Source organism: Pseudochaenichthys georgianus, chromosome 14, assembly GCF_902827115.2.
Source record: "Pseudochaenichthys georgianus chromosome 14, fPseGeo1.2, whole genome shotgun sequence".
Classification (NCBI taxonomy): domain Eukaryota; kingdom Metazoa; phylum Chordata; class Actinopteri; order Perciformes; family Channichthyidae; genus Pseudochaenichthys; species Pseudochaenichthys georgianus.
In genome coordinates this window covers 36,773,909-36,798,912 of record NC_047516.1, presented here as the reverse complement: position 1 = coordinate 36,798,912, position 25,004 = coordinate 36,773,909, and the positions used below count along the sequence as shown (strand labels likewise).

Sequence of the window (25,004 nt, the reverse complement as noted above, 5' to 3'; positions counted from 1 at the left end):
TACAAATGTATTTATTATAAACGTTAGTCCTTAACATCTATCACTGTGTATATCACCATTCAAACATCTTTTAAAAGTTTAACAAACCCCACACAGCTCAGTGAAATGTTGACTTTATTTGATAATTTCAGTAAAAACTAACGTTCATATTTCTCTTTTTGATTATAATACTGATGAACGTTCAAAACAAAGCACTTTGGCAAGTTAGCACATACGTTTTAAAATGCTTAATAAGCACCGTAACTTTCATGATATAATTTCTCGGTCATAATCGGTTGTTTCCGTGAACGGCCGACTGTTGTGTGACGGCAAATGCTGCGGCTGCAAGGCATTGTGGGGCAGCATTTTCTCCTCTCCTTTCGTCAAGGGAGGTCCAGTGGTTCCTAAACTAAAGGAGATTATAAAGGAAGTTTGAAACCTCCTTTCCTAGAGCAGTGGTTCGCGGACCCCTAGACGTACTTTGGTGTACTGCAGGGGGTACGTGAGATTTATTTAATGTTAATGAAAAAAACAACATAAGTAATGCATTTAAATAATAGTTATAGCTAATAGCTAATAGTAGATTCACTACTTTATTCAAAGGTTTACAGTAATTCGGGATAATAAAATGGGAACAATAAACGGGGCGCTCTCTTTTCCTCTCCCTCTCCTGAAAGCCCGTCAGTCTCGTGCAGCTCGCTGAACCTGTAATAAGTGACGCGACAGTAAAGAATAAATATATTTCTTATAACTAGTTTAGCTAGTGCCAGAGTAGATAAACTAGCTAATGCTACGTTCACACCGGACGCGATGCGACGTTTGGGGGCGGCGCAATTACATGTAAAGTTAATGCAGAGACACGATCAGATGCGAATTCGCTCCGACAGCGCGCATGCGGTGGACGCGGCGCGAATCATGTGATTGAGGCGATTGAAGGAGGCCGAGTCAAACGCGAGAGTTCAATTTTTTCAACTCGGGCGTCAAATTCACGTGATGCATTCTTGCAGAAGCCAATCAGCGGTGAGGATCTCAGCCTGCCGTCACTGACGTTCAACCAGAAAACATCAGCCATTAGCTGTTAGCAGTTAGCACACAGAGATCACAGCTCCTCATATCTGTTCAGAAACTGTACAAAAGTTAAACAAGAACAAACCACAGACTGTCTGTGTCATGGCGAATACAGCCGCTGGTTTATTTATGTCTGTAGGCCGTTGTTATGAGTGTGGAGTGAGCATATACAACGTTAGCTTAGCCTGGTCGACCCAATCTCCATTCAGAAAACAAGCATTTTAAAAGGTTTTTCACCTGCCGTCTTGTCTGCAGACTTGTCAAGCATTAATTCATGGTTTTTACTAACCGGTATCAGTATGTGGTTACGTCGGCATAATTTAGAAACGTGTATTACAATTTAATCACGGTAAAATATGTTCATTTTGTTGTAGCTCCCGAGCCAGCACGTCTTGTTTGAATTATGTGAGTAAACACAGCTGGCAGCCACGGTGAAACTCGAGCGACTAGAGCGATGCGATAGGAGCGTTTAGAGCGAAGCGAATATTCGCATCACGTTCGGTGTGAACGTAGTTATGCTACGTTCACACCGGACGCGATGCGAATATTGACTGAAAGGGCAAAAGGCTAGACCTACTTTGGTTGAACTATGTGGCTGCGTCCCTGCTTTTGAAAAATAGGTGTGCGATTTGACATGCCAGATTGACTGAAAACTCTAAATATTGGTCATGTTAGTAGGATTGGGTAGGCGTGGTGTTACTTGTTGATACGTGGGTTGGGGGGGGGGCATGAGTGCTCAGTGCCCAGGGGCCCCTGGAGGTACTAATCTGGCCTTGATGATCATACCTGTGTTTAGTCTAGAAAAAGGTAAATGTGTGCATTTTATTATAAAGTTGTGTATATTTACAGACTGTTGCAAAAACTAAGAAGCTTATAAACATCAAGTTTAAAACTAAAAGAGCTTTACAAAAACACAATTAAAGATGTTTGGAGTTTTATTTTTTGTCCTAGAGATGCTGATTTGAAACCGTTGTGACATACAGTTACGGCATTTCCTGTTTCTGCCGGAGAGAGGGGAGTTTGTTCCAAAGCTTGCCGCTGTGTTGCATTTACACTCTCCATCTGACAGGAGGGAGTCTCGTTTAGCTGCGAGTATCACCCCGCCACCGAGTTCATTCCGTCACGGAGTGGGAGTGGGTAGGGTGTGCTTTGGAATTGGACCTACATCACGCTTCACAAAAAAATGTTTCACTTGCAAGAATGTGCCTTCAAAATAAAATCAAAATTCCAACCAAAATCAAAAAGAATACACTAGTTGATTTAGAATTGACAAGCCTAGTTCTCGTACGCATTTTTCTCATAGGGCTTATGACAATAACTTGTGATACATTAGAACATTTTGTAAAAAGCAAAGTGCATTTGTTTTATTTTGAAAGAAAAAGACGGAAATGAATTTACTATAGGCCTACAACAAAGCTTGAAAGCTAATTTAGCGTTAGCGACGTAGTTCGCTTATCTGAAAAGGATTTCATAGTGAAAAAACTAGTATATGATACAAAAACAGAATGCAGGTTCAATGCGCTGTGCCGGGCTGTCCTGGGGGCCAATCCGACCCCCAGCCCCTCTTCAGGTTCCCTTGTGACCCAGAAAGGTAACTATTGCTAATGTTGCTAAAGCAAACGGGGAGCTCTCAAGCTACCCACAACAACGTGTTACTTTGTACGTCAAAAAGAGAACGGCATTATACAACGAGGGTAACTTTGCCGAGTGTCGAGGCATATTTCAGCAATATGTCCTGCCTGTGTTTCGCTCTGTAGCGCATTCTTTATTAAACCCATACAATATCAAGTTACCTCAACTTGCAAAACCAATTCAGAAGGTTGACAGTTGCACGTGGCGTTGCTTTTTGCAAACATGAGACACCTGACATCATGATTCCTTTTGGAGGATGTGAACATGTTATGCAAACGCCGATTTACAAAATACAACACATACCAAAATATACAATACTACAGTTGTGGTAAATGATATCTGTAGACGACATACTTAGTTTATTTTTCCTGTAAGGGCACGTCTACAACCTTTTGTTATAGCAGAAGAGGCCCAGGTGGGATTGATAACAGAGTGTTCCATCAGGAGATCTTCTTCATGGTCGTTTTATTATGCATCATACATTATCATTCATTAATACAGTACACAGGAGGTTTGGCTCATGTTAGCCTCCCATATTAATCTACAAAATAAATAAATGTCACTAGTTATAGAATTGTTATATCCATGATATGCTTTTGTTGTTTAGCTTTATAATCTTAGTCATTGTTACTTGTTTTTAGTAAAATAAAGCATGCCTTGGCTGATTGATGTATAACTGAAACCAAAATTGTATGGACAATTAATAGTATCTTTGGATGTATGTATCCCCTCCGTTCAGGTCCAAGAAGTGGGTTGAAAAGTGTCAGAGGCAAGATCTCAGCGACAAATCAACAGAGCAGTTGTTTGAGTGCTACAGACTGTGTGGGAAACATTTTGAAGCATCCTTGGTTGAAAGTGTAAGTTGTGTTTACAAGATGTGCACGAGTTTTGGATCAAATTGCCCGGCCTTCAATTAAAATGTCAAATAATGGCTTTGTCCTGCCCTGTATATTGTTTCACGACAACCTCAATCAATACAGAATAAAATGTAGTTATTTTATAGGTTACAGGAATAACAGTTAGTTAATATGACTTTGCAATATGCCGATAATGTGATATTAGACTATATATCGTGTTTGATTGTAGATATCATAAAATAGCATAAAGGTTAATATTTTTCTGGTTTTGAAGGCTGAAATACAATAATGATGTTAATGTCAAACTTTTAATATTTGTCATGACCCAATAAGTCATTATATACGCATTGCTCATAATCATTTATCAACAAATCTTATTGTGTTAGTATTTATCAAAGCAAATCAAAGGCCATTTTCAAAAAGAAAATGTTCAAAAAGAGGTAACCACAAAGTGATATTTAACTGAAAATACTAGGGAAATGTTTACTCAGAATTTTTCTTCCACACTTGCCCCTGCTAACATCTCAGTAAATGAGCTAGTAGATCATTTTAATTAAAAAATTAAAAATGTTATAGATGCCATTGCTCCAACTAAGGTAAAGGAAGTGTCTGGCAAGAACATATCTCCATGGAGAAAGGCCATGACCGTGAAAACAGAAAAAAGAGAATGTCGAAAAGCTGAACGCACGTGGCGAAAAACAAATCTCCAGGTTCACTTTGAAATCTATAAAGAGAGACTTGGCCTTTATAATTTGGAATTGAAAAACGCACGACAATCGTTCTTCTCTGACATCATTACCAAAAACAAAAACAACGCACGTGCCTTGTTTGCTACCATCGACTGTCAAAGATGTTTTGCCTTGCATGGCCTCAGATCTACTTCATATAGTAAACAAATCTCTTCACTCAGGTATTTTTCCACAGGCCCTGAAAACTGCAGTCATTAAACCGCTCTTAAAAAAGAATAATCTAGATGCTTCAGTAACGAACAATTACAGGCCCATATCAAACCTGCCATTTCTAGGTAAAATCATTGAAAATGTTGTTTTTCAACAGTTGAGTAATTTCTTGCATTTAAATAACTGTTTTGATGTGTTCCAGTCAGGCTTTCGTCCAAACCACAGCACTGAGACTGCTCTTGTAAAGGTCTTTAATGACATCCACTTAAACACAGACAGTGGCAGAACTTCATTGTTAGTATTATTAGATCTCAGTGCTGCGTTTGACACTGTTGACCACAACATATTACTAGACCGACAGGAAAACTGGGTGGGACTTTCGGAAACAGTTCTAAATTGGTTTAAATCCTACTTAAAGGACAGAAACAACTTTGTTTCTATAGGTAAATACACATCTGAGTTGACAAATATGACATGTGGGGTTCCTCAAGGCTCCATCTTGGGGCCTCTTCTCTTTAACATCTACATGCTACCACTGGCTCGGATAATGAAGAACAACAAAATAAGTTACCATAGCTATGCGGATGACACACAAATGTACGTAACAATTTCACCAGGAGACTATGCTCCAATTCAAACACTGAGTAAGTGCATTGAACAAATCAATGACTGGATGTGTCAGAACTTTCTCCAATTAAACAAAGATAAAACGGAGGTAATGGTTTTTGAAGCCAAGGCAGAACGTATAAAAGTTAGCGCTGAGCTTCAGTCTGCAGTGTGCAAAACAACAGATAGAGCCAGAAATCTAGGTGTAGTCATGGACTCTGACCTGAGTTTCAACAGTCACATTAAAACAGTTACTAAATCAGCCTACTATCACCGAAAGAATATATCTAGGATTAAAAGACTAATGTCACAGCAGGATTTGGAAAAACTTGTCCATGCTTTTATCTTCAGTAGACTCGACTACTGTAATGGTGTATTTACAGGTCTCACTAAAAAATCTATTAGAAAGCTGCAGCTGATTCAGAACGCCGCTGCTCGAGTCCTCACTAACACTAAGAAAGTGGATCACATCACTCCAGTTCTGAAGTCTTTACTCTGGCTTCCTGTGTGTCAAAGAATAGATTTCAAAATACTGCTGCTGGTTTATAAAGCACTGAATGGTTTAGGCCCAAAATACATTTCTGACCTCCTGCTAAATTATGAACCATCCAGGTCTTCAGGGACTGGTCAGCTTTCTGTCCCCAGAGTCAGAACTAAACATGGTAAAGCAGCGTTCAGTTATTATGCTCCAAATATCTGGAACAAACTCCCAGAAACCTGCAAGTCCGCTGCAACTCTGACTACTTTTAAATCCAGGCTGAAGACTTTTATTTTTGTCGCTGCTCTTAATTGAATTATTCATATCTTAAACGGCACTGTAACTTTTATCCATGTATTTTTTCTTTTAATGTTTATTTTATTAGCTTTTCTTTTTAATGACTGATTTTAAATGCCATTTTCTTAATGTCTTTCATTTTTTGTAAAGCACTTTGAATTGCCTTGTGTTGAAAGGTGCTATATAAATAAACTTGCCTTGCCTTTACAATAAAAAAAAAGCCCCTACAATATTGTTGCAATATCAATCTTAAAAGAATATTTTAATGTTTTATATTCTCAAAAGATCACATTCCTAGTTAGTCCATTAGTCCTATTTGTATGTTCTAAATATGGTTTGTATAATGGACTTCTCTGCCTTGACTCTGTTTACAGGACGCTCAGGGTACAGTGTTGAAGGATGGTGCCATACCAACTATCTTTGAAGGACAGAGCAAACCTCAAAATGGACAGGGGAAGCGCAGTAATGCAATGGTGGGTAGAATACATCTTAATTTATCAATGGGAGATAATCATTTGTATAAGTAGATTATCATTTTTTTAAATCACGTTTTAATTTGCCTTTTATTATTGTAGACCAAGGATGATGAAACAGACAGTAAGGGGAGAAAAAGTAAGTCGAAATATCAACACAAACACACATGTATTACTTGCAATGAAACAAATGACTCCCACATTAGACACATAGTGAATGATTGACTCATTTTATCTTGCCTGTTTTTTATATTCTTTTTTTAGAACTCAAGAAGTCGCAAGCAGAGACAGCTAAAAAAGATGTCCAGACTCCCCCAGAAGAAGAGGAACACAAAGAGTATCTTAAGTCCTTATTTAAAGTTCTTGTGCTATTGGGAGAGCAAAGCATTCCTCCGACAGGGCCCGGCGATAATAAACAGGATGGCCTTGGGTCAAGTAACTTTCAAGCATTGTTAGAATATAGCATGAACTGTGGAGATGAGGTCCTTAAGAAGAGGTACGACGCGAATACAGAGAGCTGCTCCTCAGCTCAGCTCAGTCCGCTGGTTGAGGTTTGTGAGAAATACATCCGCAGTAAGCTTGTGGAGGAAGTTCAACAAAATGGCTTTTTCTCCTTACTTACTGATGACTTGGTGAAGATCTCAGGAGAATGGTTCCTCCCCGTCTTTCTCCGTTTTGTGGACCAGTCTAACTGCCAGCAGGAGAGGTTTGTTGGATTTTTGTCCTTCGAAGGACACGGAGAGGCCTTAGCAGAGAAACTTCTCTCTGAAATGACAGACAATTGGGGTTTGGATATGGAGCAGTGTAGAGGTCAAGCCCACTCCTGCTCTGGGACACATTTAGGTAAACTAAAAGCATTTTCTGCCAAATTGTTAGAAAGGTATCCAATGGCAATGCTTACACCCAGATCTACTCGTACATTGAACCTGGTACTGGCAAATGGAATGGCTTTGTCAGGGGTTCAGCTTGTTTTGTCGACCTTGAAGAAGATTGAGTCATTCTTTAGTGAGTCCACTCTACTGCAGTTGGAGTTGGAGCATGCCATTTCGATTTTCTACCCGGACAAAGAAGAGAGAGCCAAGGAGCTGAAGGAGATCTGTGGAACCAGCTGGACCAGACGACATGATGCGTTTGAGGTGGCCTTGGAAATCCTAGAGGCATTGTTACTCTGTGTGGACAGTGTTCATGACAACGAGGACATGAGGTGGAACGATCAAGTCACACACAACGCTTTAGAGATCTCAAAAGCACTAGTTGATTTTGAATTCGTAATGGCTCTGGTTGTGATGAAAAACACTCTGACACTGACACAAGCTTTCGGGAGGAACCTGCAAGGCAAAGCATCAGATATCCACTTTGCCGCAGCGAGTTTAAAAGCTGTATTGCACTCCCTGAAGGAAGTGTCTGACAATATTGATGTTTATCACGAGTTCTGGAACGACGAGGCCACTAACCTAGCCACTGCGATGGAGATCCCAATTAAGGTTCCTCGGTCTTACTTGAGAAAGCACCAGTCAGAATCTGGAGCTGTTCGGCCGGAGAGTTACTACAAGGAGCACCTGTCTGTTCCCATAGTGGAGCATGTCATCAGAGAAATTGATACTCTCTTCTGTGAGGACCACCTGAAGGCTATGAGATGTCTGTCCCTGGTCCCTGCCGTCATAGAGCAGCACAAGTCTACTGAACCTGAGGAAGAGAGTCTGCAAGTGTTTAAGAACTCCATCCCTAATGTAGGAACCCTCTCCGCCGAGATGCACTGTTGGTGGGTTAAATGGAGCAAAAGGGGCAAAGGCGAGACTTTCCCCACCAATCTCCAGGAAACGCTGCAGCTGGCCGATGTGAAGTTCTTCCCGAACATGCTCGCAGTTCTGAGGCTGATCGCCATCATCCCTACCTTGACTCTGGAGGACAGCTGTGATGTGGCGTACAAGCGCTTCCAGATGTACATGGAGAACACGCCTGACCAATTCAAATCACAAAGTGTCGCTCTTTTGAACATAAACTGTGATGTAGCATATGATCTGGACTCAATGGTTGAGGTCTATATGAAGACATACCCTGACAGGGAGGATGTGTCTCTGTGATTTGGTAGTGAAGCCTCCGGACAGATTACGCACAGCTTTGTAACGAGTCATACCACTTTATTTGTGTTATTACTTACATATTTGTACTACTTGAGCCATTATACTGAAGTAGCATCTTTTATAGCTTGTTTTTTTATTGTTTTCGAATGTAAATGAATGAGAGACTGGCTCGCAAAGTGTCGTGAATTTAGTAATAAACACCAACATCTGTGATTTTCTTCTTTTTTTTCACGATGCGAGTCCTTGCTATACTCTTTTCTTGTTATGTTTCCAGTATTAGCCACTCTGTTCACATCCTCTAGACCTGCCAGGGTTCAAATGAGTCATGATACCAGCTATCCAAGTCCATTCCTCAACTCTTAAAATAATTGTAATAGTTTGTTACCTTAGGTAGGAGTGTATACTTGTCTTGGCTTTGTCAACGTGTTTTTGCTCTGTCACCAAGTGAACAGCAGAGTTGGATAAGGGGTCAGCTTTACATCCTTCTGTAAACCTGTTAATAAAGAGCTTGTTTATAACCTTTTGTAGTCTTCATTCTAAGTGTGAGTATTTTGTCTCTGTTTATCTCACTTTTTTTGTTGAAAAAGGGTATGTTTTCAAACAAAAACGTACAATACCTATATAGAAACTAAACTTGGTAGAACATTCCTTCCAATGAATAGGAACACATTTAAATTACGTTTTTTGCTCAGGACTTAAACTGATTTTCCCTCTTGTGAAACACACCAACTAGCACAGCCAGGGCAGTGCCTATAATGAACTAGTAAGGATGTTTCATGAGAATGATTCACCTAAGTGTGGGGTCCATGGTTAGTTAGTAGTGTGATGCTTGAAGACCCACAGCTCTTAGCTCACCCCTGTCAGTATCTGTCACTATCCATTTTGCTCGTGGGTCTGAAGAGCTGAGTCAGTCTGCGCTGAGACTCAAATGTAGTGTAAGGTGTAAAATACATATTTTATGATTAAGGACCACAACCATTTAGAATGCCTACACTTTTTATATATTCATATTTTGCAGTGGTTGCCCTCCATTTTTTTAGAAGGGTGATCTTCAATTTAAATGTAAATACAAGTGAATTGTTTTAAAAGTGCAACTCTTAATGTTATCACATCTGTAGATTTAAATGAAAGTAATGATAGCTGCATGTCATTTTGTATTCCAGTGCTGGGCTGTGTTCTGTTGTGTACTCTTTTTGTAATAAACTGGCAAGTCAATGTATCCCTAAATGTCGCTAAGAGAAAACAATAGACCATAGCCAGTGAATGTTTTTAGTATAACTGAAAGTTGTATTCAGAGAAACACATATTTAACAACAAACTCCGTACTCATTACACAGTAGATTCCAGTCAGTGTACTCTGTTATTTTCTGCCAAGAAACATGAAAACAAAAATACTTTAATGTATGATCAAACCTACATGGACACAGTTAAATTCATTTGAATTTACAGATGGTCGAAAAGTGCGCTAAATGGGATTTAGGACACATGGTCCGAGATTGAAATGATCTACCGAATAATAGGCAAGGTGCGTATCCGGGATCTGTGGTGGAAAACAGTAAGAGGGAAATGAACCAAATCTTACTTTACAAAATATGTGCAGAGGAAGCTGCACATCGAAATCAAAGAGTATGAAATCAATCCAAGAGTACGGCTGCACTACAAGATATCAACGTAACAGTGAGAGCTATGTTTATAATAAATTCAATTAACACAGACCAAGATTGAAACACAAACAAAGTTGATGCTGTTTCTTCAGCGAAAAGCAATATCCTTTATAAACTACACAAAGCAAAGAGCGTATACCTGCCATTTTATATAATCCTTGAGTTGTGTTGATATGTACAAACCCACATAAACACAACATAGATACACGTATAGAAAATTATACATTTTGCGAATATACTATGGAATATGCATGCACGTTCCGCAATATATTGCTTTGGTGCTGCATACTATAACATTTAAAAACACACCCTTGCACTTATCTCTCGGTTGAAATAGAACCAGAACAGGATATTAACTATCTTGTCGAGTAAACTCTTTGACACAGTGTGAGGGTGCGATTCTGCCCTCTGCTGGTGAACATTTTGTACTACACGGACCAGTTCCTGGTTGATAGGATAACACGCTTTCGGTGACTCTTGGCTCAACACGCAACATCAACTTTTTTAAAGCATGGAATCAGTGGTTTATTAATTTACCAAAGAGACATTAAGCGAAAAAATACGTTGAAATACAAGTGCGTTGGTTGCAGCTTTTGCCCAAGGCATGGCTCTGTAGAGTCTCCAGCAGGTTTGCTCACAGTAGGCTTGCCAGCTTGCAACCGCCAGCTAAGCTAGCTAACTTGCTAGCTAGCAACATTGCAGTTCAAAATGACTGACTGCTGCGCCGCAGCCAACTGTGATTACCAGCGAGGGGATTCCGAAAACTCCCCTCCACTTTTCAGCTTTCCTTTGGATCTGGATCGGTAAGAGTTGTGCTTATTTCATTGGGATGTGGGTGAAAAACGAGCCACTGAGCATTCAAAATGAATGTGTTAGCTAGCCACTGTTAGCATTGGCGTTAGCCTAACATCATGGCTAACAGTGACACAACTCTGTCGAAAATGGCGCAGACTAGCGTTACTCTAGAAAGAAAAGTCCGTGTGAAATACACTCCGTTCTTTCATTCAGTCTCGGTCAACCGACGCTAACGTTGGATATTAGCTGATATTCACTTCATATATGTGTTTGGTTAGGTCGCAAACAAAGATAAACCATAGTTTAAAACTTTTTGTGCTGTAATTTAAATCGCCATCGGTACACGACACCTACCGTCTCCATAGTGCGGTAACATTAGCAACACTGGCAATTCAGCTCAATTCAAATACAACGCATTGAAAGTGCTAATTTACGCTATTGCGTTCTAAACTGCACACTACACACATAGTCATTTTGCAACACACCTCATTGTAAACAATATCAGGTGAAACTTTATTTACGTACTTTTATCAGGTGAATAAACAGCAGTCTAGCGCCCCCTTCCTTTCTATCCTGTTTTTTTTTGTTTAACTTTGAGATTTAAATTGTCTCGTACAAATGAATGTGTTTATGTTGCATACAATGTAATACATGGAAGGACTATGATTCGGCATGACAGCTGCAGATTAGCATTTTAACAGTATCAGAGCAACGGGTGTGAACCTTTTTTTACATCCATTCCTGCAAGAGTTAGTATTTGTTCCCCTCCTTTGCTCTGTTGGCTCTTTTTTAATCTGGCATCCACTTTGTATTGTGTGTTACATATAGTTAAGTTACCTTATTTGCTTTAATCCACCCTTTTCTGAGCATGCTTCCATACAAATAATTTGAGAGATTACTTTTAAATTAAACTCAGCGTTGAAAATGGTAGTGTATTGTACAACATTTAACGAAAGAACTGCATCAGTGGGAATATATTACTTGCATATGTGACAGCTTTACATTTCATATTTGAATATGTTGTAAGATGCTTGGGCAACAACATGACTTGTTCATTCCAATAAAGTTATTTGAATTGAGAATAGTCCAATTATTAGAATGAATGCAAAGGACTTGTGTGGAATGGAGAAGGCGTTTGAGCAGTCACTCCCAACTCAGTTCTTCCCTTTATTTTGCAACACAGGCAGAGTTGTTGCAAGTGCAGCTGACCAAAGCAGAATCCCTGGGTGTATCAGATCGGTTGTGTACGCATGTTATGTTTGACTATAAATGTTTGGAAATAGTCATTAAAGAAGGGTTTTGAGCAGCAGTGGTTTGGACCAAGGGCATCATATAGTGTCTGTTTTCAATCAACCTCATTGTTTTTGCTCAGTAAGCATATTTTATGCTCTGAAATAAGACAATTATGGCTTTTTAATGTATTATAAGTCTACTGCTTTGGGTGAATTTCTCTTGCCTTTTAATTTGTCATAACCATACATCTATAGTTACATACGATGGATGTTTCATAACCAAACAATCTAATAAGTGGTCTGTAAGTCCCGTTGTCTTTGGGTTAGAAAGAATATTAGAGTTAAGATTTAGTCATGTAAAGCTTCACCAATGTTAAACTGGTGAGTCACGATGAACAGTTGACCTTCAAGCAAACACTTTGACCAACCTTCGAGCTTGGTCCCATTGAGATCATAGATCTCTTTTTCAAGGGAGTCTGTTTGTCACGTCATCATTTCAGATATTTAGAGTACAGATGTAATGCATGTTGAATTAGTTTGAAATGATTGAGTCTGTGGTTGTGACACATGAAAGTTATGCACGTTCTCTCTGTATTTTTCAGATGCAAACAATGGTTGCACAACTGTCATCGCCCAGACCTGGTATCAGAGCCTCCGGAGGAGCTGAACAGGCAGTACAAACTGTGTGCAAAGCACTTTGAGCCCGCTGTCATCTCTTATCAGGTAAGAAGAAGATATATTGTCCTTTTTGTGTTCATCATAATAATAATATGTATTTATTAGAGCCGGGACTCGATTAAAAAAATTAATCTAATTAATTAGAGGCTTTGTAATTAATTAATCGAAATTAATCGCATTTTTAATCAAATATACATATTTGACCTGAGAACAGTGAGAAGCAATTTTCACATGGATTTGACTCCAAGTGGTCTACAGTCGAGTGCATCCAGTGAGCCAGGGAGCTGGTTATTCTCTCAGACGTGGACTTCCTTATCCTGGCCCTGAAACCAGTCAACTGGTTGAGTGTGGGTTGGGTCAGGGTGTGGTTCCTTGCACTCGGAGTCGGGCTAACGTCCACGCTAGCTGCTACATGCTTTGCATTTAGGTGATACTTTAGGCTTGATGTGCTGCGGTGATATGCAAATTATTTTTTGCATAATTTGCACACAACCGTGCTCTTATCGACGCTTCCATCCGTCCGTTTTTTAAAACAAAATGTCCCATCCACGGGGCCGACCAAAGCGGTCTCATCAGCTTGTTCGTTCATGTTTGACTATTGTTCACCGTGGTTTGTTGTTGTTTGAAGTCCCATGCTGAAGTCATGAACGTTAGTTGGTGCTCCAGTATAATCGGTACGCCTGAAACTCATCCAGTGAGAAACGTTCCGCTGTGAAAAAATAAGTGCGATTAAAATGCGTTAATTTTTTTAACGCGTACATTTTTGTGTAATTAATTAATCTTAATGAATGCGTTAAAGTCCCGGCCCTAGTATTTATATCTTAAAGTTGTTGTGAAAATGCCACCACTAGTGCTTATTTTAGTAAGCAAACAGGACAGGCTCACTCTTGATACACACACAACCTAGGAACTAAGTTACTCCTAAATAGAGTTAGCTGCTTATGTAATACACTTTAGTTAAAAGAAGAACATCTAAAAAAGACATCCCTGATGCTGGAGCTTGGGTTTTATTCCGTCCCAGCAGGCGTACAGGTCACTGTGCAAAACCCTGGTTCAGCTATTTTGATAAAGATGGTGTCTTTGTTTCCTTGGGTGATAAACATACCACATTAGGGCTGAACGATATACCGTGTCATGGCGATAACCGCGGTATGCGCATGTGCGATATTCACACCGCAGGGACGTGCGGTTTTATTCATTTAAAAAAAAAAATGCTAACGCACTTTAGCACAGAATTCAAAATAAAGACACCCTTATTACTTATCGAAACTGCACATACAATATATCCGATTAAAGCTGAGACTCCACAGATTATTTAAGTATAGTATCTAAGCGATCCGATCTCGCGACAGGGGAAGCAAACACAGACATCACAACACGTACCTTTTACGGGAGATCGTCTCACCATAGCTGTCAATCTGATCAAAAGACGTGTTCAATGGCATTAAAACGAGAAAGAAAAAACGCGGCTGAATCGGTTGATCCATAGGTTGATAATGTATCTGTGGCTTTGAAGCAATTGTTTATAATCCATAATTCCATTTTTATGTAAAAATCGGAGCACAACAGTTAGCTGCTAATGGTAGCCACCAGAGTGTATGCAGCTTCCGGTTTTGGCTACGTGTCACTCTCACTCCTTATTTGGTAATGTGTGTGTTAGACTGCCACATAGACAAGACCGTGGCTACCATTAGCAGCTAACTTTTGCTCTGCGATATTTACATACAAATGGAATTATGGATTATAAATTAAATCATTTTTTTATACAGAGACGTTAAAAACCTATGGATTAACCGATTCAGTCGAGTTTTTTCTTTCTCGTTTTAATGCCATTGAACACGTCTTTTGATCAGATTGACAGCTACGGTGAGACGATCTCCCCTGGAAGCTACGTAAAGGTACGTGTTGTGATGTCTGTGTTTGCTTCCCCTGTCCGAGTTCGGATCACTCAGTGATGATACTATATACCTATATAATCTGTGGAACCTCAGCTTTAATTGGATATCTTGTATGTGCAGCTACGATAAGTAATAAGGGTACTTTTATCTTGAGTTCTGTGCCAAAGTGCGTTTGCATTTTTCGCTCAGGGGTCATTGAGATGCTTCTTATGAGACTTGTGTTTTGTTTTGGTAAAAATGGTTTGTATCGTCAATTAGCTGAGATTATTTCCGTTAATCTGGTATAACACATTAATAGGTTCTTAAATATTACGATCCCCTGAGACACTGTCGTGAAAAAAAAAGTAAAGTACCCGCCGGGACTTTGGGGTTTAACAGGTTAAAAAAACGCAATATATACCGTGGCATTGCGATGTCAGTTTTTTTCAATACCGTGCAGCCCTATACCACATTGTTTATTAGCAACACCTTAGAAATCTAATGCACTTTAATACAACAGCTAAGACACATCTCCTATGTTTGGGAAGCTTGTGATGTTGAACCAGTGTTTTCTAATGTGTCTTTTGTTCTTACACAAGGGGGAAATAATAATACATTATAATATATACCGGTAATGGGTATTATTTTAGGGATTTTCAATTATCTATTCAACTTCCTTTCAAACAGTATAAAAACGATTTGGTTAGTTTGTTAATGTAAACATGTTGTAGTCATTTTCTTATTTGATACCCAGTGAGGCCCAGGCCCAATGTATCTTTAGTTATCTTCCTCATATGAATCTCCCCATTTCACATAGAATATTGAGATAAAAGTGTGATCTTCTGCTTTTTGTTTACCAGAGCGCCTCCAGTTGTGTCTTAAGGGACGATGCTGTTCCAACAATATTTGACTCACCTGTGAATAATCAATCAACCTGCAACAGGAAACGAGCAAGAGATCCTGTAAGTGTTTTTGTTCAATCTTTCAAAAATCTTTTACACATTTTAGACACTAAGAGACTAAATATTAAAATCGCTAATTTGCTTCCTTCTAGTCTGAAGAGGAAACTGGCTATGTGAAGAAATCAAAAGGTACAGTAACTTGTTATTCAAGAGTTTTGGTTTATGTATGTTAGAATGAAACAGACCCTGTTGTGAATATGTATTCACTTATATGGTTAGCATTTAAAATCACCTCAGCCTTTTATATATATATTTTTCCATCAGAAAACACGGCCGCAACAGAGGTGTGTGAGGAGAGGCTAGACGATCCTGAAGACAACACTGAATTGCATGAACTGCAAACGGAGAACCAAACACCCGAGGATGTAGCTAGCTCTAAAGCAAAAGAGACTCTAAAAGTCTATTTCAAAGAAATCCTGGCACTGACTGGATTCAGCATAAATGGTTCAAACATCACCAATGAGCCAATCAGCGGTTCCAGGGGGCAGCAGGCTCTCAATCGTATTTGTGTGGAGAAAATTGAAAAGAAAGAAATTCTCCAGTTCAGTGAAGACCTCATGCGGGAGGAGATCCAAAACAGCCTCCGACAGGCACGATTCTTTTCCATCCTGCTTCAGGATGTGACCAGTATAGAGGGGAAGGATCAGATCCCAGTGTTCGTCAGGTCCGTCACAGTAGATGGGTTCCCGCAAAAGCACCTCATTGGGTTCTTACCATGTGACATGGATTCAGATAACCTGTTTTACGTGCTTCTCGCAGAGTTGCGAAACAAGTGGGGGCTGAGGATGGAGCACTGCAGAGGACTGTCCTATCTGGTGACTGGCAACATGTGTCAGAAAATGCGAGACCTGACCTCAAAGATTCTGCAGGAGTTCCCACAAGTAGTTCTGTCACCAAGTGACCCATATGCCTTCAACATATGGATCATTCGCTGCATGCCTGTTCCCTCGATTCAAAATGTTGCCAACACTGTAGAGGAGGTGGCCTCGTTACTCAGGAGAACCCCAGAGCTGTGGAAAAGATTGGAGGGAAAGATCCAGATGACATATGGGCATATAAAAGGGGAAGTAGACCGGATCAAGGCAGCTGTCAGTGAGAATTGGGAATATGGCACGGATGCCTTCCAGACCATGTTGGACATCCTGGAGCCATTCCTGAACTGCATCAACGAGATGATTTCAAAGGTAGATGAAGATACTGCTGAACAGATGGCCAAGCTCAAACCCGTTTTGAAGAATTTCAATTTTATCATCACACTTATTGCTCTAAAGAACACCCTCTGTTGTGTGAGCATACTCAACTCCAGTCTCAGGGGAATAATAAGCATCAGCAGTACGTTGCAGTACACCATTTCCAATGCCTTAAAGCTGGTAAGCAAATACCAGCAGGAGCTTGCAATATTCCACAGGAAGTGGTTTTCCGATGCAGTTGGCAGAGCAAAGAAGCTTGGAGTGGAGGTCACCAAACCAGAGGTGGACCAAGGAAACGCCACCGAAACGCCACTGGAGGACTTTTACAGGGAGACCCTAAGCCGGCCCATCTTGCAGTATCTTGTTGCAGAAGTGAAGAGAGTGTTTAGCACAGAGATGGTGAGGATTCTCCGATGGCTTTCGTTAGTCCCGTCTTACATGGCTGACCACAATTTCAGCATTCGCAGGGATAAAGTAGCAGACGCCAACTTGAACAACCTTGCAAGGCCTGACACATTCTACGAAGAGCTCGGTTGTTGGGAAGTGAAGTGGAAGCATGCGAGCAAGCGCAGGATCTTACCAACCACAGTGTTCGCTACGCTCAAGATTCCAGACATCGGCTTCTACCCGAATGTGCAGAGCCTGCTGCGCGTGCTGGGCACGGTTCCATGTGTGAATGCAGAGGCAGATGTGTACGGGCAGTACCACATGGTACTGGAGAGGTGCCACTCCTACCTCAAAGACACACCGGAAGACCAAAGAAAATGCAGCATGGCATATGTCTACGTGAACCAAGATGTGCATTTCAATGTTGAACAAATCGTGGATTCATATGTCCAGAAGCACCCGGACATCCTGAAACTGCTGCAGACGGTTAGTGGATTTTGAAAAGCAGGAATTGTATTGCTCTAAAATAAATGTTCTACCTGAAATGACAATGTACTTTGTGTGTGTTGTTACAGGATGATGACACAAAGGAAAAGCAATCCAGAGGTGAGATGACTTTAAAGTTACGTTAACCGTGCAACCATTCCATCACATAATGTAAACATTTCAGGGAAGGTTATTTTAAGCTTAAAACAGGACAATATATTTTAAAATGTCTTGGAAGTAAATGCTTTTCGTATTGAAGTATTTAGCTGTAAGACCTATTTACCTCTCATTTCAGGTGCGTCCCATGGGAACCACGCTGAAAAGGACACGGAAGAAGAGTTACAGTTCATAAACCTAGAGATGGATGCTGAAAGGCTTGTGGAGCTGAAGTGTGCAGAGACTGATAGAGATGCTCTTAAATCTGCTTTGCAGACTGCAGTGACGTCTGCATACAGCAGTCACAGCAGGCCACAGGGTGATGCTTCTGCTCAGGAAGGAGAGGTCGAGTATGTGACCAAGTCTGAAATGAAGGAAGTTCTCACTGTGTGCGAGAAGGCTGTCAGGGAGGGAATCCTCTTGGAAGTGGGCACTTCATTATTTTCCTTGTTCATCGACCGCGTTGTGAAGTTTGGAGAGAAAGACTTCCTTCCACTGTTCCTGAGGTTCGTGGACAGCTTTGATGTGATGCGATTAGAGCTGATGGGATTCCTCGAGGCAGATCTTGACTGTGATGACATGGGACAGCGTCTTCTGGAAATAGTAACCGTTGAGTGGAATCTTGATTTGAATAACTGCAGAGGCCAGGCATACCTAGGCTCTGGGGATGTTTCTTACAAGCTGAAAGCATTTGCCTGCAAAGTCCAGGAGACTCATCCTCTTGCTATAAGCACGCACTGCTCTTGCTACTCTTTCAACACATGGTGGTCAAAATCCATCCCAGTGCCTGCTATCAAGAGAGCCCTGGATACCTTTGAAGAGGTGTTGATGTTTTTTGGAAGCAGTGCTACTCTCCAGAAACAGCTGGACCATGTGATAGCCTTTGGTCTCAGAGAGAGCTATGAGAAGGTCCAAGAGTTACAGGGGAGGTTCTGTGCTCTCTGGCAGGAGAACCACGATTCTTATGAGGTGTTTGTGCAGATGCTAGAGCCCATGGTCGAATGTCTGGAGAAAATCAAAAATAACCCCCAGAGATGGAAAGCCTTTGTGTCCGACCAGGCTGGGGCCCTCCTCCGCAAAGTGATGGAATTTGATTTCATCATTGCCATGGTGGTCTTGAAGAATGCTTCCTCTTTCACCAAAGAGCTGAGTGCAGGTCTCCAGAAGGACCACTTCAGTGCCGCATCCCAGCTTTGCCAAATCGCTGGTATTGTGGCCACGCTGAACCGAGTAAAAACCAACATGAAGGTGTTTCATCAGAACTGGTTTGACGAGGCCTGTGCAATGGCACAGAGTCTCAGAGTGCAGATCGAAGTGCCTGATGCTTGCCAAAACGCAATGCCAAGAGACGGGATGATGAAGCCAGTTGGTTTTTACAAAGATGGCTTGAGTGTGCCCCTGGTGGATAACCTTATCAATGCAGTGAAGGATCATTTTTCAGAGGACCACAAAGAAGCTCTTAACTTCCTCTCCCTGGTTCCGTGCTCGGTCACCGTGAGTTACATGTTTGAGAGCTTGAAGTCAAAGCCCCCTCTCTACAGCCGAGATCTCCCTGATGCTGACAACTTCTTCACAGAGCTCTGCTGTTGGAGGGTAACATGGAAGACCAAAGTTGCATCTGTGACCGTACCAGGCTCAATATTCCACACATTGCGTCTCCCACTCATGCAGTACTTTGGCAACATCAACGCCCTGCTGAGGATCATGTCGGTGCTTCCCAGCACAGCACTGGAGGACTGCGGTGTCATAATGCGCCACAAGAGGTTCCAAGAGTACCTGAGAAATACAAACCCCAAGGTCAGGTCCCAGTGCCTGGCTATGCTGCAGGTGGGCACGGACTTCAGCAGAGACCTGGACCGCATGGTGACCCAGTGTCTGAAGGTTACTCCGCAAGCCTTGGAGGGCATTTGTCTGGTACATACCTTTTTGTTATTTCATAAAAATGGCAGCAAGTATTTATTCGTTGTTTTTTTATCCCTAATTTCTATATTGTTTGAACATCAGACTAATGTTTATTTTTCTTGGTATATATTCACAGGACAAGGAATCCAAGAATCTCATCAGGAACTCCGAAAATAACATGGAAGGTACGGCTATTTAGAGATCCTACTCTTATTGCATGCATTAGCGACAACATAGATATACCATGTCCATACTAAGTTATAGAAAGTAACTTGTAGTAATAACCATTTCCTGTTTTCTTTTCTGCTTTATTTTGAAATATCTAGGTGACTGTGTCAAGGAGGAAACTGAAGAGCCTATAATTGAGCAATCTCTTGACAAGATTGAGGACCACGAGATGAAAACCGCAGATGAGAATGGCCACTCAGGAGATAATCGTCAAAGTTTGGCGACAGTATTCAAACTGGCCACACTACTGGGGAAGAAGAATGTCAGTCTCTCTGACCTCTCGGAAGAGGATGGAGAGCATTTCATCCAGGAGCTCAGCCTGTGCCACTGGTTTGGAAACGAGAGCAAATGCACACCATCGATAGGGGATGATGAAATGGTGAACCTCCTCATAAATGGAATCAGAGATGTCATACTCAAGGAAATACAGGAATCGCCGTTCTTCTCACTTATCACAGACAAACCTGTGAGAATTGCTGACAAGACGCACCTGCCTGTTTTTATCCGGTATGTGGGAGAATCTGCTCCCAAAGTGGAGTTGATGGGTTTCTTACCATTTGATGAAAACCGTCATGTTGAGACACAAGCGAATAACCTCGCAAAGATTCTCACTGAAGACTGGGGCGTGCCCATGTCTCAATGTCGGGGACAAGCATTCATGCACCTGGGCTCCGGGTATCAAAGCCTGAAGAAAATGTCTTTGGATTTCCTCCAGAGCTATCCGCTCTCTGTTGTGACACCCAGTGAGTCATGCGGCCTTGCCCATTGGCTGGCAGGGAGTGTGCCTTGCCATTCAGTAGCAAGAATGCTGGATATCACAGAAGACCTGCTGCTGTTCTTCGATGAGTCTCCTCTACTGGAGGAACAGCTGGCACTGGCTGTTGACGGGCTTTTGAATATGCCGAGAGAGGCTCTCGATGAGTTCCCAGAAACATGCTGCTCGAGGTGGAAAAAGAGAGAGGACTTCTTTGACCTGCTTGCTGACACATTGGAGGGCGTCCTCACCTGCCTCGATGCTGTGAGCTCTAGTGCCACGGGAGCAAAGTCCATGCATGCTCAAGTGCTCTCCACTGCTCTGAGGAACATGGACTTCATCGTCACCCTTGTGATTTTAAAGAATGCTTGCGCTCCTCTTCGTAACTGTAGCACTGTCTTCCGCTGTGGAAACCCTGCTGACATTCTCTGTGAAGTGGAGAAGATCCCCTCGATCATTGACACTCTTGACAAAATGTTAGTAAATGTGAGCACTCTGCACTCCACTTGGTTTGAGCAGGCATTCCAGCTAGCAATCAAGGTAGCTCCTGAACACGTGTACTTCTCCGAGGAAGCCAACAGCTATGAATCTCCTGAGATCTATTACAGGGAGAATCTGAGCGTCCCTCTCCTCGGGAGTCTCATCCACGATATGAAGTACAGCTTCTCTGACAGCCACTTGAAGGCCCTGTCGGTCCTGTCGTTACTGCCCTCCTGCAACCCCCAGACCATTCCCCCCGAGGCCACAGACAAGCCGTTCAGCCTCTACCTGGCAGATGTTTCTGACCCCGAGGCAGCTGAGCAGGAAATCAACGCATGGGCCGCCGTCTGGAGTGAGAAGTACCAGGATGCTGCTCCGCCATCGTCCATCGCTGAAACACTGGTGCATCCTGAGTCAAAGAGCCACCCAACGGTGACCTCACTGCTAAGGCTAGTAGCTGTGCTGCCTAGTGTCAGTATGGAGTGGGACCTGATGAAGACCACTTTGAATTCCATGAGGGATCTGTTAAAAAGCACTGTATGCAAAGGCAGCAGAGTGGATCATGTGGTGCTGCTCTCTCACTGCACCACTCTGCAGAGACTGCCCGAGGTCATTGAGAAGTGCATTGAGGTCGACCCAGAGAGCAGTCCATGTCTCTCCCAGGTACCTTTCAAATGGTTTTAAGATTGTTATTTGTTGATTCATCATGTTGTTTAAGTTAACATAGTTAATAGCATTCTTTTGAGCCATTCTAATAAGACTACATATTTTGTAGGTGATGGGAACTTTGCAAAGACTGAAGTTGGACAATGGTAAGTCCATTTATGGCGACTTGATTATCAATAATTACAATGGATTTGATTGTAATCATAAGATGATCAATAATAATTAACTTTGTGGCATTAACATTATTTTTATTTTAAAATCAGGAGGCATTAAAGCGGCAGCACCAACAGACGCCTCCATTCTACTGCTGGAGCCTGCTGATGGGGAGGTGACATCGGCTGATGGGCACATCGTATTGGAGGTCGTACAAGGACCAAGAGAAGCAGTGTCTTTCTACGACCCACAAATGCGGGAACAAATCCTGAAGGAACTCTGGGACTCGCAGTTCTTTACATTTATTACTGAGCAGGCTGTTGACATCGATGGTGAGATCTATGTCCCGTTGTGCATCAGGTACTTAAACAAAGAAGACATCCAGTGTGAGGAAACACTAGCTTTCATCCCTTTCGGTGAAGACCCAGTTGTTGTTGCAGATTCGATTGAGGCGGCCCTTTCAGAGAAGTGGGGTCTCAACATGGAGTACTGTAGAGGCCAGGCCTTGCTGAGTGTTGGGGAAGTCGGAGCTCAAATGAGGGCTGTGAGTTTAGCTATAGCTAAGAAATACCCCCAGGCTGTCAGAACGGTCAGCTCGGCTTTGTCTCTTAATGTATGGCTGGCTAGATCGTCTCCCCCTGAGGAAGCAGCAGACGGAGCAGTTCTCATAAGTAAAATATTGTACTGGCTCACTGAGGATGTGGAACGCCAGAACAAACTGGAAGACGTGATCCTTCACGTGTTCCAGCAGGATGAGGTAAAGGGCAACGAGCTGAGGGACAAACTCATCAAGAATTGGGACAAGAGCCATGTGATGCACGAGGTGATGGTAGATATTTTAGAAGCTGTCATGCTCTGTCTGAATGAGCTGAAAGGAGAGGGAAGTGCTTCAGACCAGCAGCAAGCTTCACAGTTTTTCGATGCGGTCAGAAACTTTGAGTTCATCCTATCAACAGTGGTGCAGAAGAACATCTTGAGAGTAACTACAAAGCTTAGTCAGTCTCTTCAGGGCAAACCTTTAGATATGTTACATGCTGTGAATAATTTGTCTGATCTGAAAGCGTCCCTCAGTCGACTGAAGAGTGATATTGCCACCCATCACAAGGCCTGGTTTGAGGAAGCCACCGCGCTGGCTTCTAAACTCCATGTAGCGATGTTGCATTCAGTGCTTCTCGAGCCTTTGAGTGAGTTTTACAAAGAATCAATAAGCATGAAGCTTGTAGAGCACTCGATTTCCGAAATGGACGACCTCTTCACGGAAAAGGTATTGGATACCTTGAAGTGTCTGGAGATTGTGCCTTACGCAATGTCCAAAGTAGAAACCAACATTCTGAGTGGTCTTGTGTTCCGCCTGTACAAGGAGGACTTGCCAGATCAAGTCTCTCTTCAGTCTGAGATGAAGTTGTGGAGGGAGAAATGGTTGGATCCCCTGGCAGGCTACCTCCCAACCACTGTGCTCGATACGCTCAAGACGTCACAGATTAGAGGTTTCAGTAACATTGAAACTCTCCTCAGACTCCAGGTCATTCTGCCGTTTTCAAGGAAGGAGAGCAACTTCAGGCAGGGAAAGAGAAGCTTACCGGAATTCATACTGCAGGAGAAGCGCTCTCTCACTGAGCTACACCCTCTGTAAGAGTTGCAGGTCTTCCGTGGCGGGCAGCAGATTTGAGCAATTTGTTTTAAATATCACCGTCACCACACTTAAGAACTAATCTCTCTCGAGACTTGTTGAGGTCCCGAGTTCTAAACTCAATATTGCTGTGTACATTACTGATTTAAAGTTCTTTGAGATTTCTTTTTGTTGTTATACTGCAAACCAAGCCCTGTTATGTTTTGTTTTTTTATTCTGTAGTCTGTACAGTTGTACTGCCCAATGGGACCAATGTCTTGGCAAAAAAAAAAGCATTGCTTGTGTGCCTTGATGCGAAACGATAAATTCACCCCATGTATCATGATAATTCTGATGTTGAAAATGTCCCATTGGAGGTAACTGACTTCTATATCGCTCTCATGAAATCATTATAATTAAATTGCACCCTTACCTTTCCTGGGCACAAATAGAAATGGTTAGCCCCATCATGTCTCCTGCTGATTTATCATGTTTCCTGTCTCTTTGCAGGATTGAATTTGCTGTAAACGTATCTTTTGAAAGAATGTTTCCCTAATAGGAAACCTTCATATATATTTGTCAAAAAAGTAATAAAATGCTCCAAAAAAGACGTTTTGAATTCTGCGTTTTTGTTCTTTTTTTCAAAGCTAGATGCACAGTCGACTTTTACACCTTTTTAGTCTGCAGTCATGTCTGTAAATGAACACAAGATGGCGCCGGTGGGCCGTTATTTGTCTTCGGGGGAAATTACATTACATTACATGTTACTACTTGTTAGACGCTTTTTTTTTTTATCCAAAGCGACTTACACACTCAATACTGTGGACATTCCCCACAGGAGCACTTTGGAGTGAAGTGTCTCAGGGACACAACGACATGCTGACTGCAGAGCTGACGCCTCCAGGAAATGACTGTTTTTGGTCAGATGTGCCACTAAAAATACATGAACCCATTTGATAATTAAATGTAAATGTTGAATCTTAATCATTGCAGGGATATATTCTAGTAATGATGCCAAGTTTTTACTAGCTGATAATATTCACTTGCTGTTATTATTTTTCAGGAATTCTATTTGGATAAATACAAACACACAACTACAAAAAATAAATTGCTTTATTTTTGAGAAGTTACAGAAAAGTTGAAACAGGCTGCCAGTGTTCACGCTTGCTGGCTGAATGTTGGCAGTTCCCTCTAGCTTAGGTCATTATGTGTTGAATAAATTATCCCATGATTCATTTACTGCTTAACATCAGCTGTGAGTTCAGAGGCGGGTTGGTTAAGGTCATACAACTGCTACTTCATCTCAGGATACCTGTTAAATATTTATTTTAAATCACCTTTTGTCCTCAAAGTGTAAACTTTCTGTTATGCTGGGTATGTGAGAGAGACCGGTTTAACTTGTATTCACCAGT

General features: G+C 41.7%; 2 protein-coding genes across 2 annotated transcripts; both read left to right on the top strand.

The window, feature by feature from the left end:
* Positions 1–2,443: 2,443 nt before the first annotated feature.
* thap12a (THAP domain containing 12a) lies at positions 2,444–8,896 on the top strand. The gene is made up of 5 exons (XM_034099733.1): positions 2,444–2,638; positions 3,419–3,536; positions 6,191–6,289; positions 6,392–6,428; positions 6,554–8,896. The coding sequence occupies exons 1-5, from the start codon at positions 2,553–2,555 to the stop codon at positions 8,371–8,373; spliced, it is 2,160 nt and encodes a 719-aa protein (XP_033955624.1). The 5' UTR covers positions 2,444–2,552; the 3' UTR covers positions 8,374–8,896.
* A 1,580-nt stretch (positions 8,897–10,476) lies between these two features.
* On the top strand, positions 10,477–24,202 carry LOC117459073 (uncharacterized). The gene is made up of 11 exons (XM_034099915.2): positions 10,477–10,840; positions 12,667–12,787; positions 15,480–15,581; positions 15,674–15,710; positions 15,846–17,644; positions 17,734–17,764; positions 17,940–19,714; positions 19,839–19,887; positions 20,029–21,827; positions 21,940–21,976; positions 22,094–24,202. Exons 1-11 carry the CDS (start codon positions 10,746–10,748, stop codon positions 23,614–23,616), a joined length of 7,368 nt encoding a protein of 2,455 aa, XP_033955806.1. The 5' UTR covers positions 10,477–10,745; the 3' UTR covers positions 23,617–24,202.
* Positions 24,203–25,004: the final 802 nt, after the last annotated feature.

Bases quoted from the DNA above. Each gene is read 5' to 3' on its own strand.
- thap12a (XM_034099733.1), top strand. From the start codon at position 2,553: ATGCAGGTTCAATGCGCTGTGCCGGGCTGTCCTGGGGGCCAATCCGAC. The intron at 2,639-3,418 runs GTAACTATTGCT...CCCTCCGTTCAG, and splicing joins TTCCCTTGTGACCCAGAAAG to GTCCAAGAAGTGGGTTGAAA. The intron at 3,537-6,190 runs GTAAGTTGTGTT...CTCTGTTTACAG, and splicing joins AAGCATCCTTGGTTGAAAGT to GACGCTCAGGGTACAGTGTT.
- LOC117459073 (XM_034099915.2), top strand. From the start codon at position 10,746: ATGACTGACTGCTGCGCCGCAGCCAACTGTGATTACCAGCGAGGGGAT. The intron at 19,715-19,838 runs GTACATACCTTT...ATATATTCACAG, and splicing joins CCTTGGAGGGCATTTGTCTG to GACAAGGAATCCAAGAATCT. The intron at 21,828-21,939 runs GTACCTTTCAAA...CATATTTTGTAG, and splicing joins GCAGTCCATGTCTCTCCCAG to GTGATGGGAACTTTGCAAAG.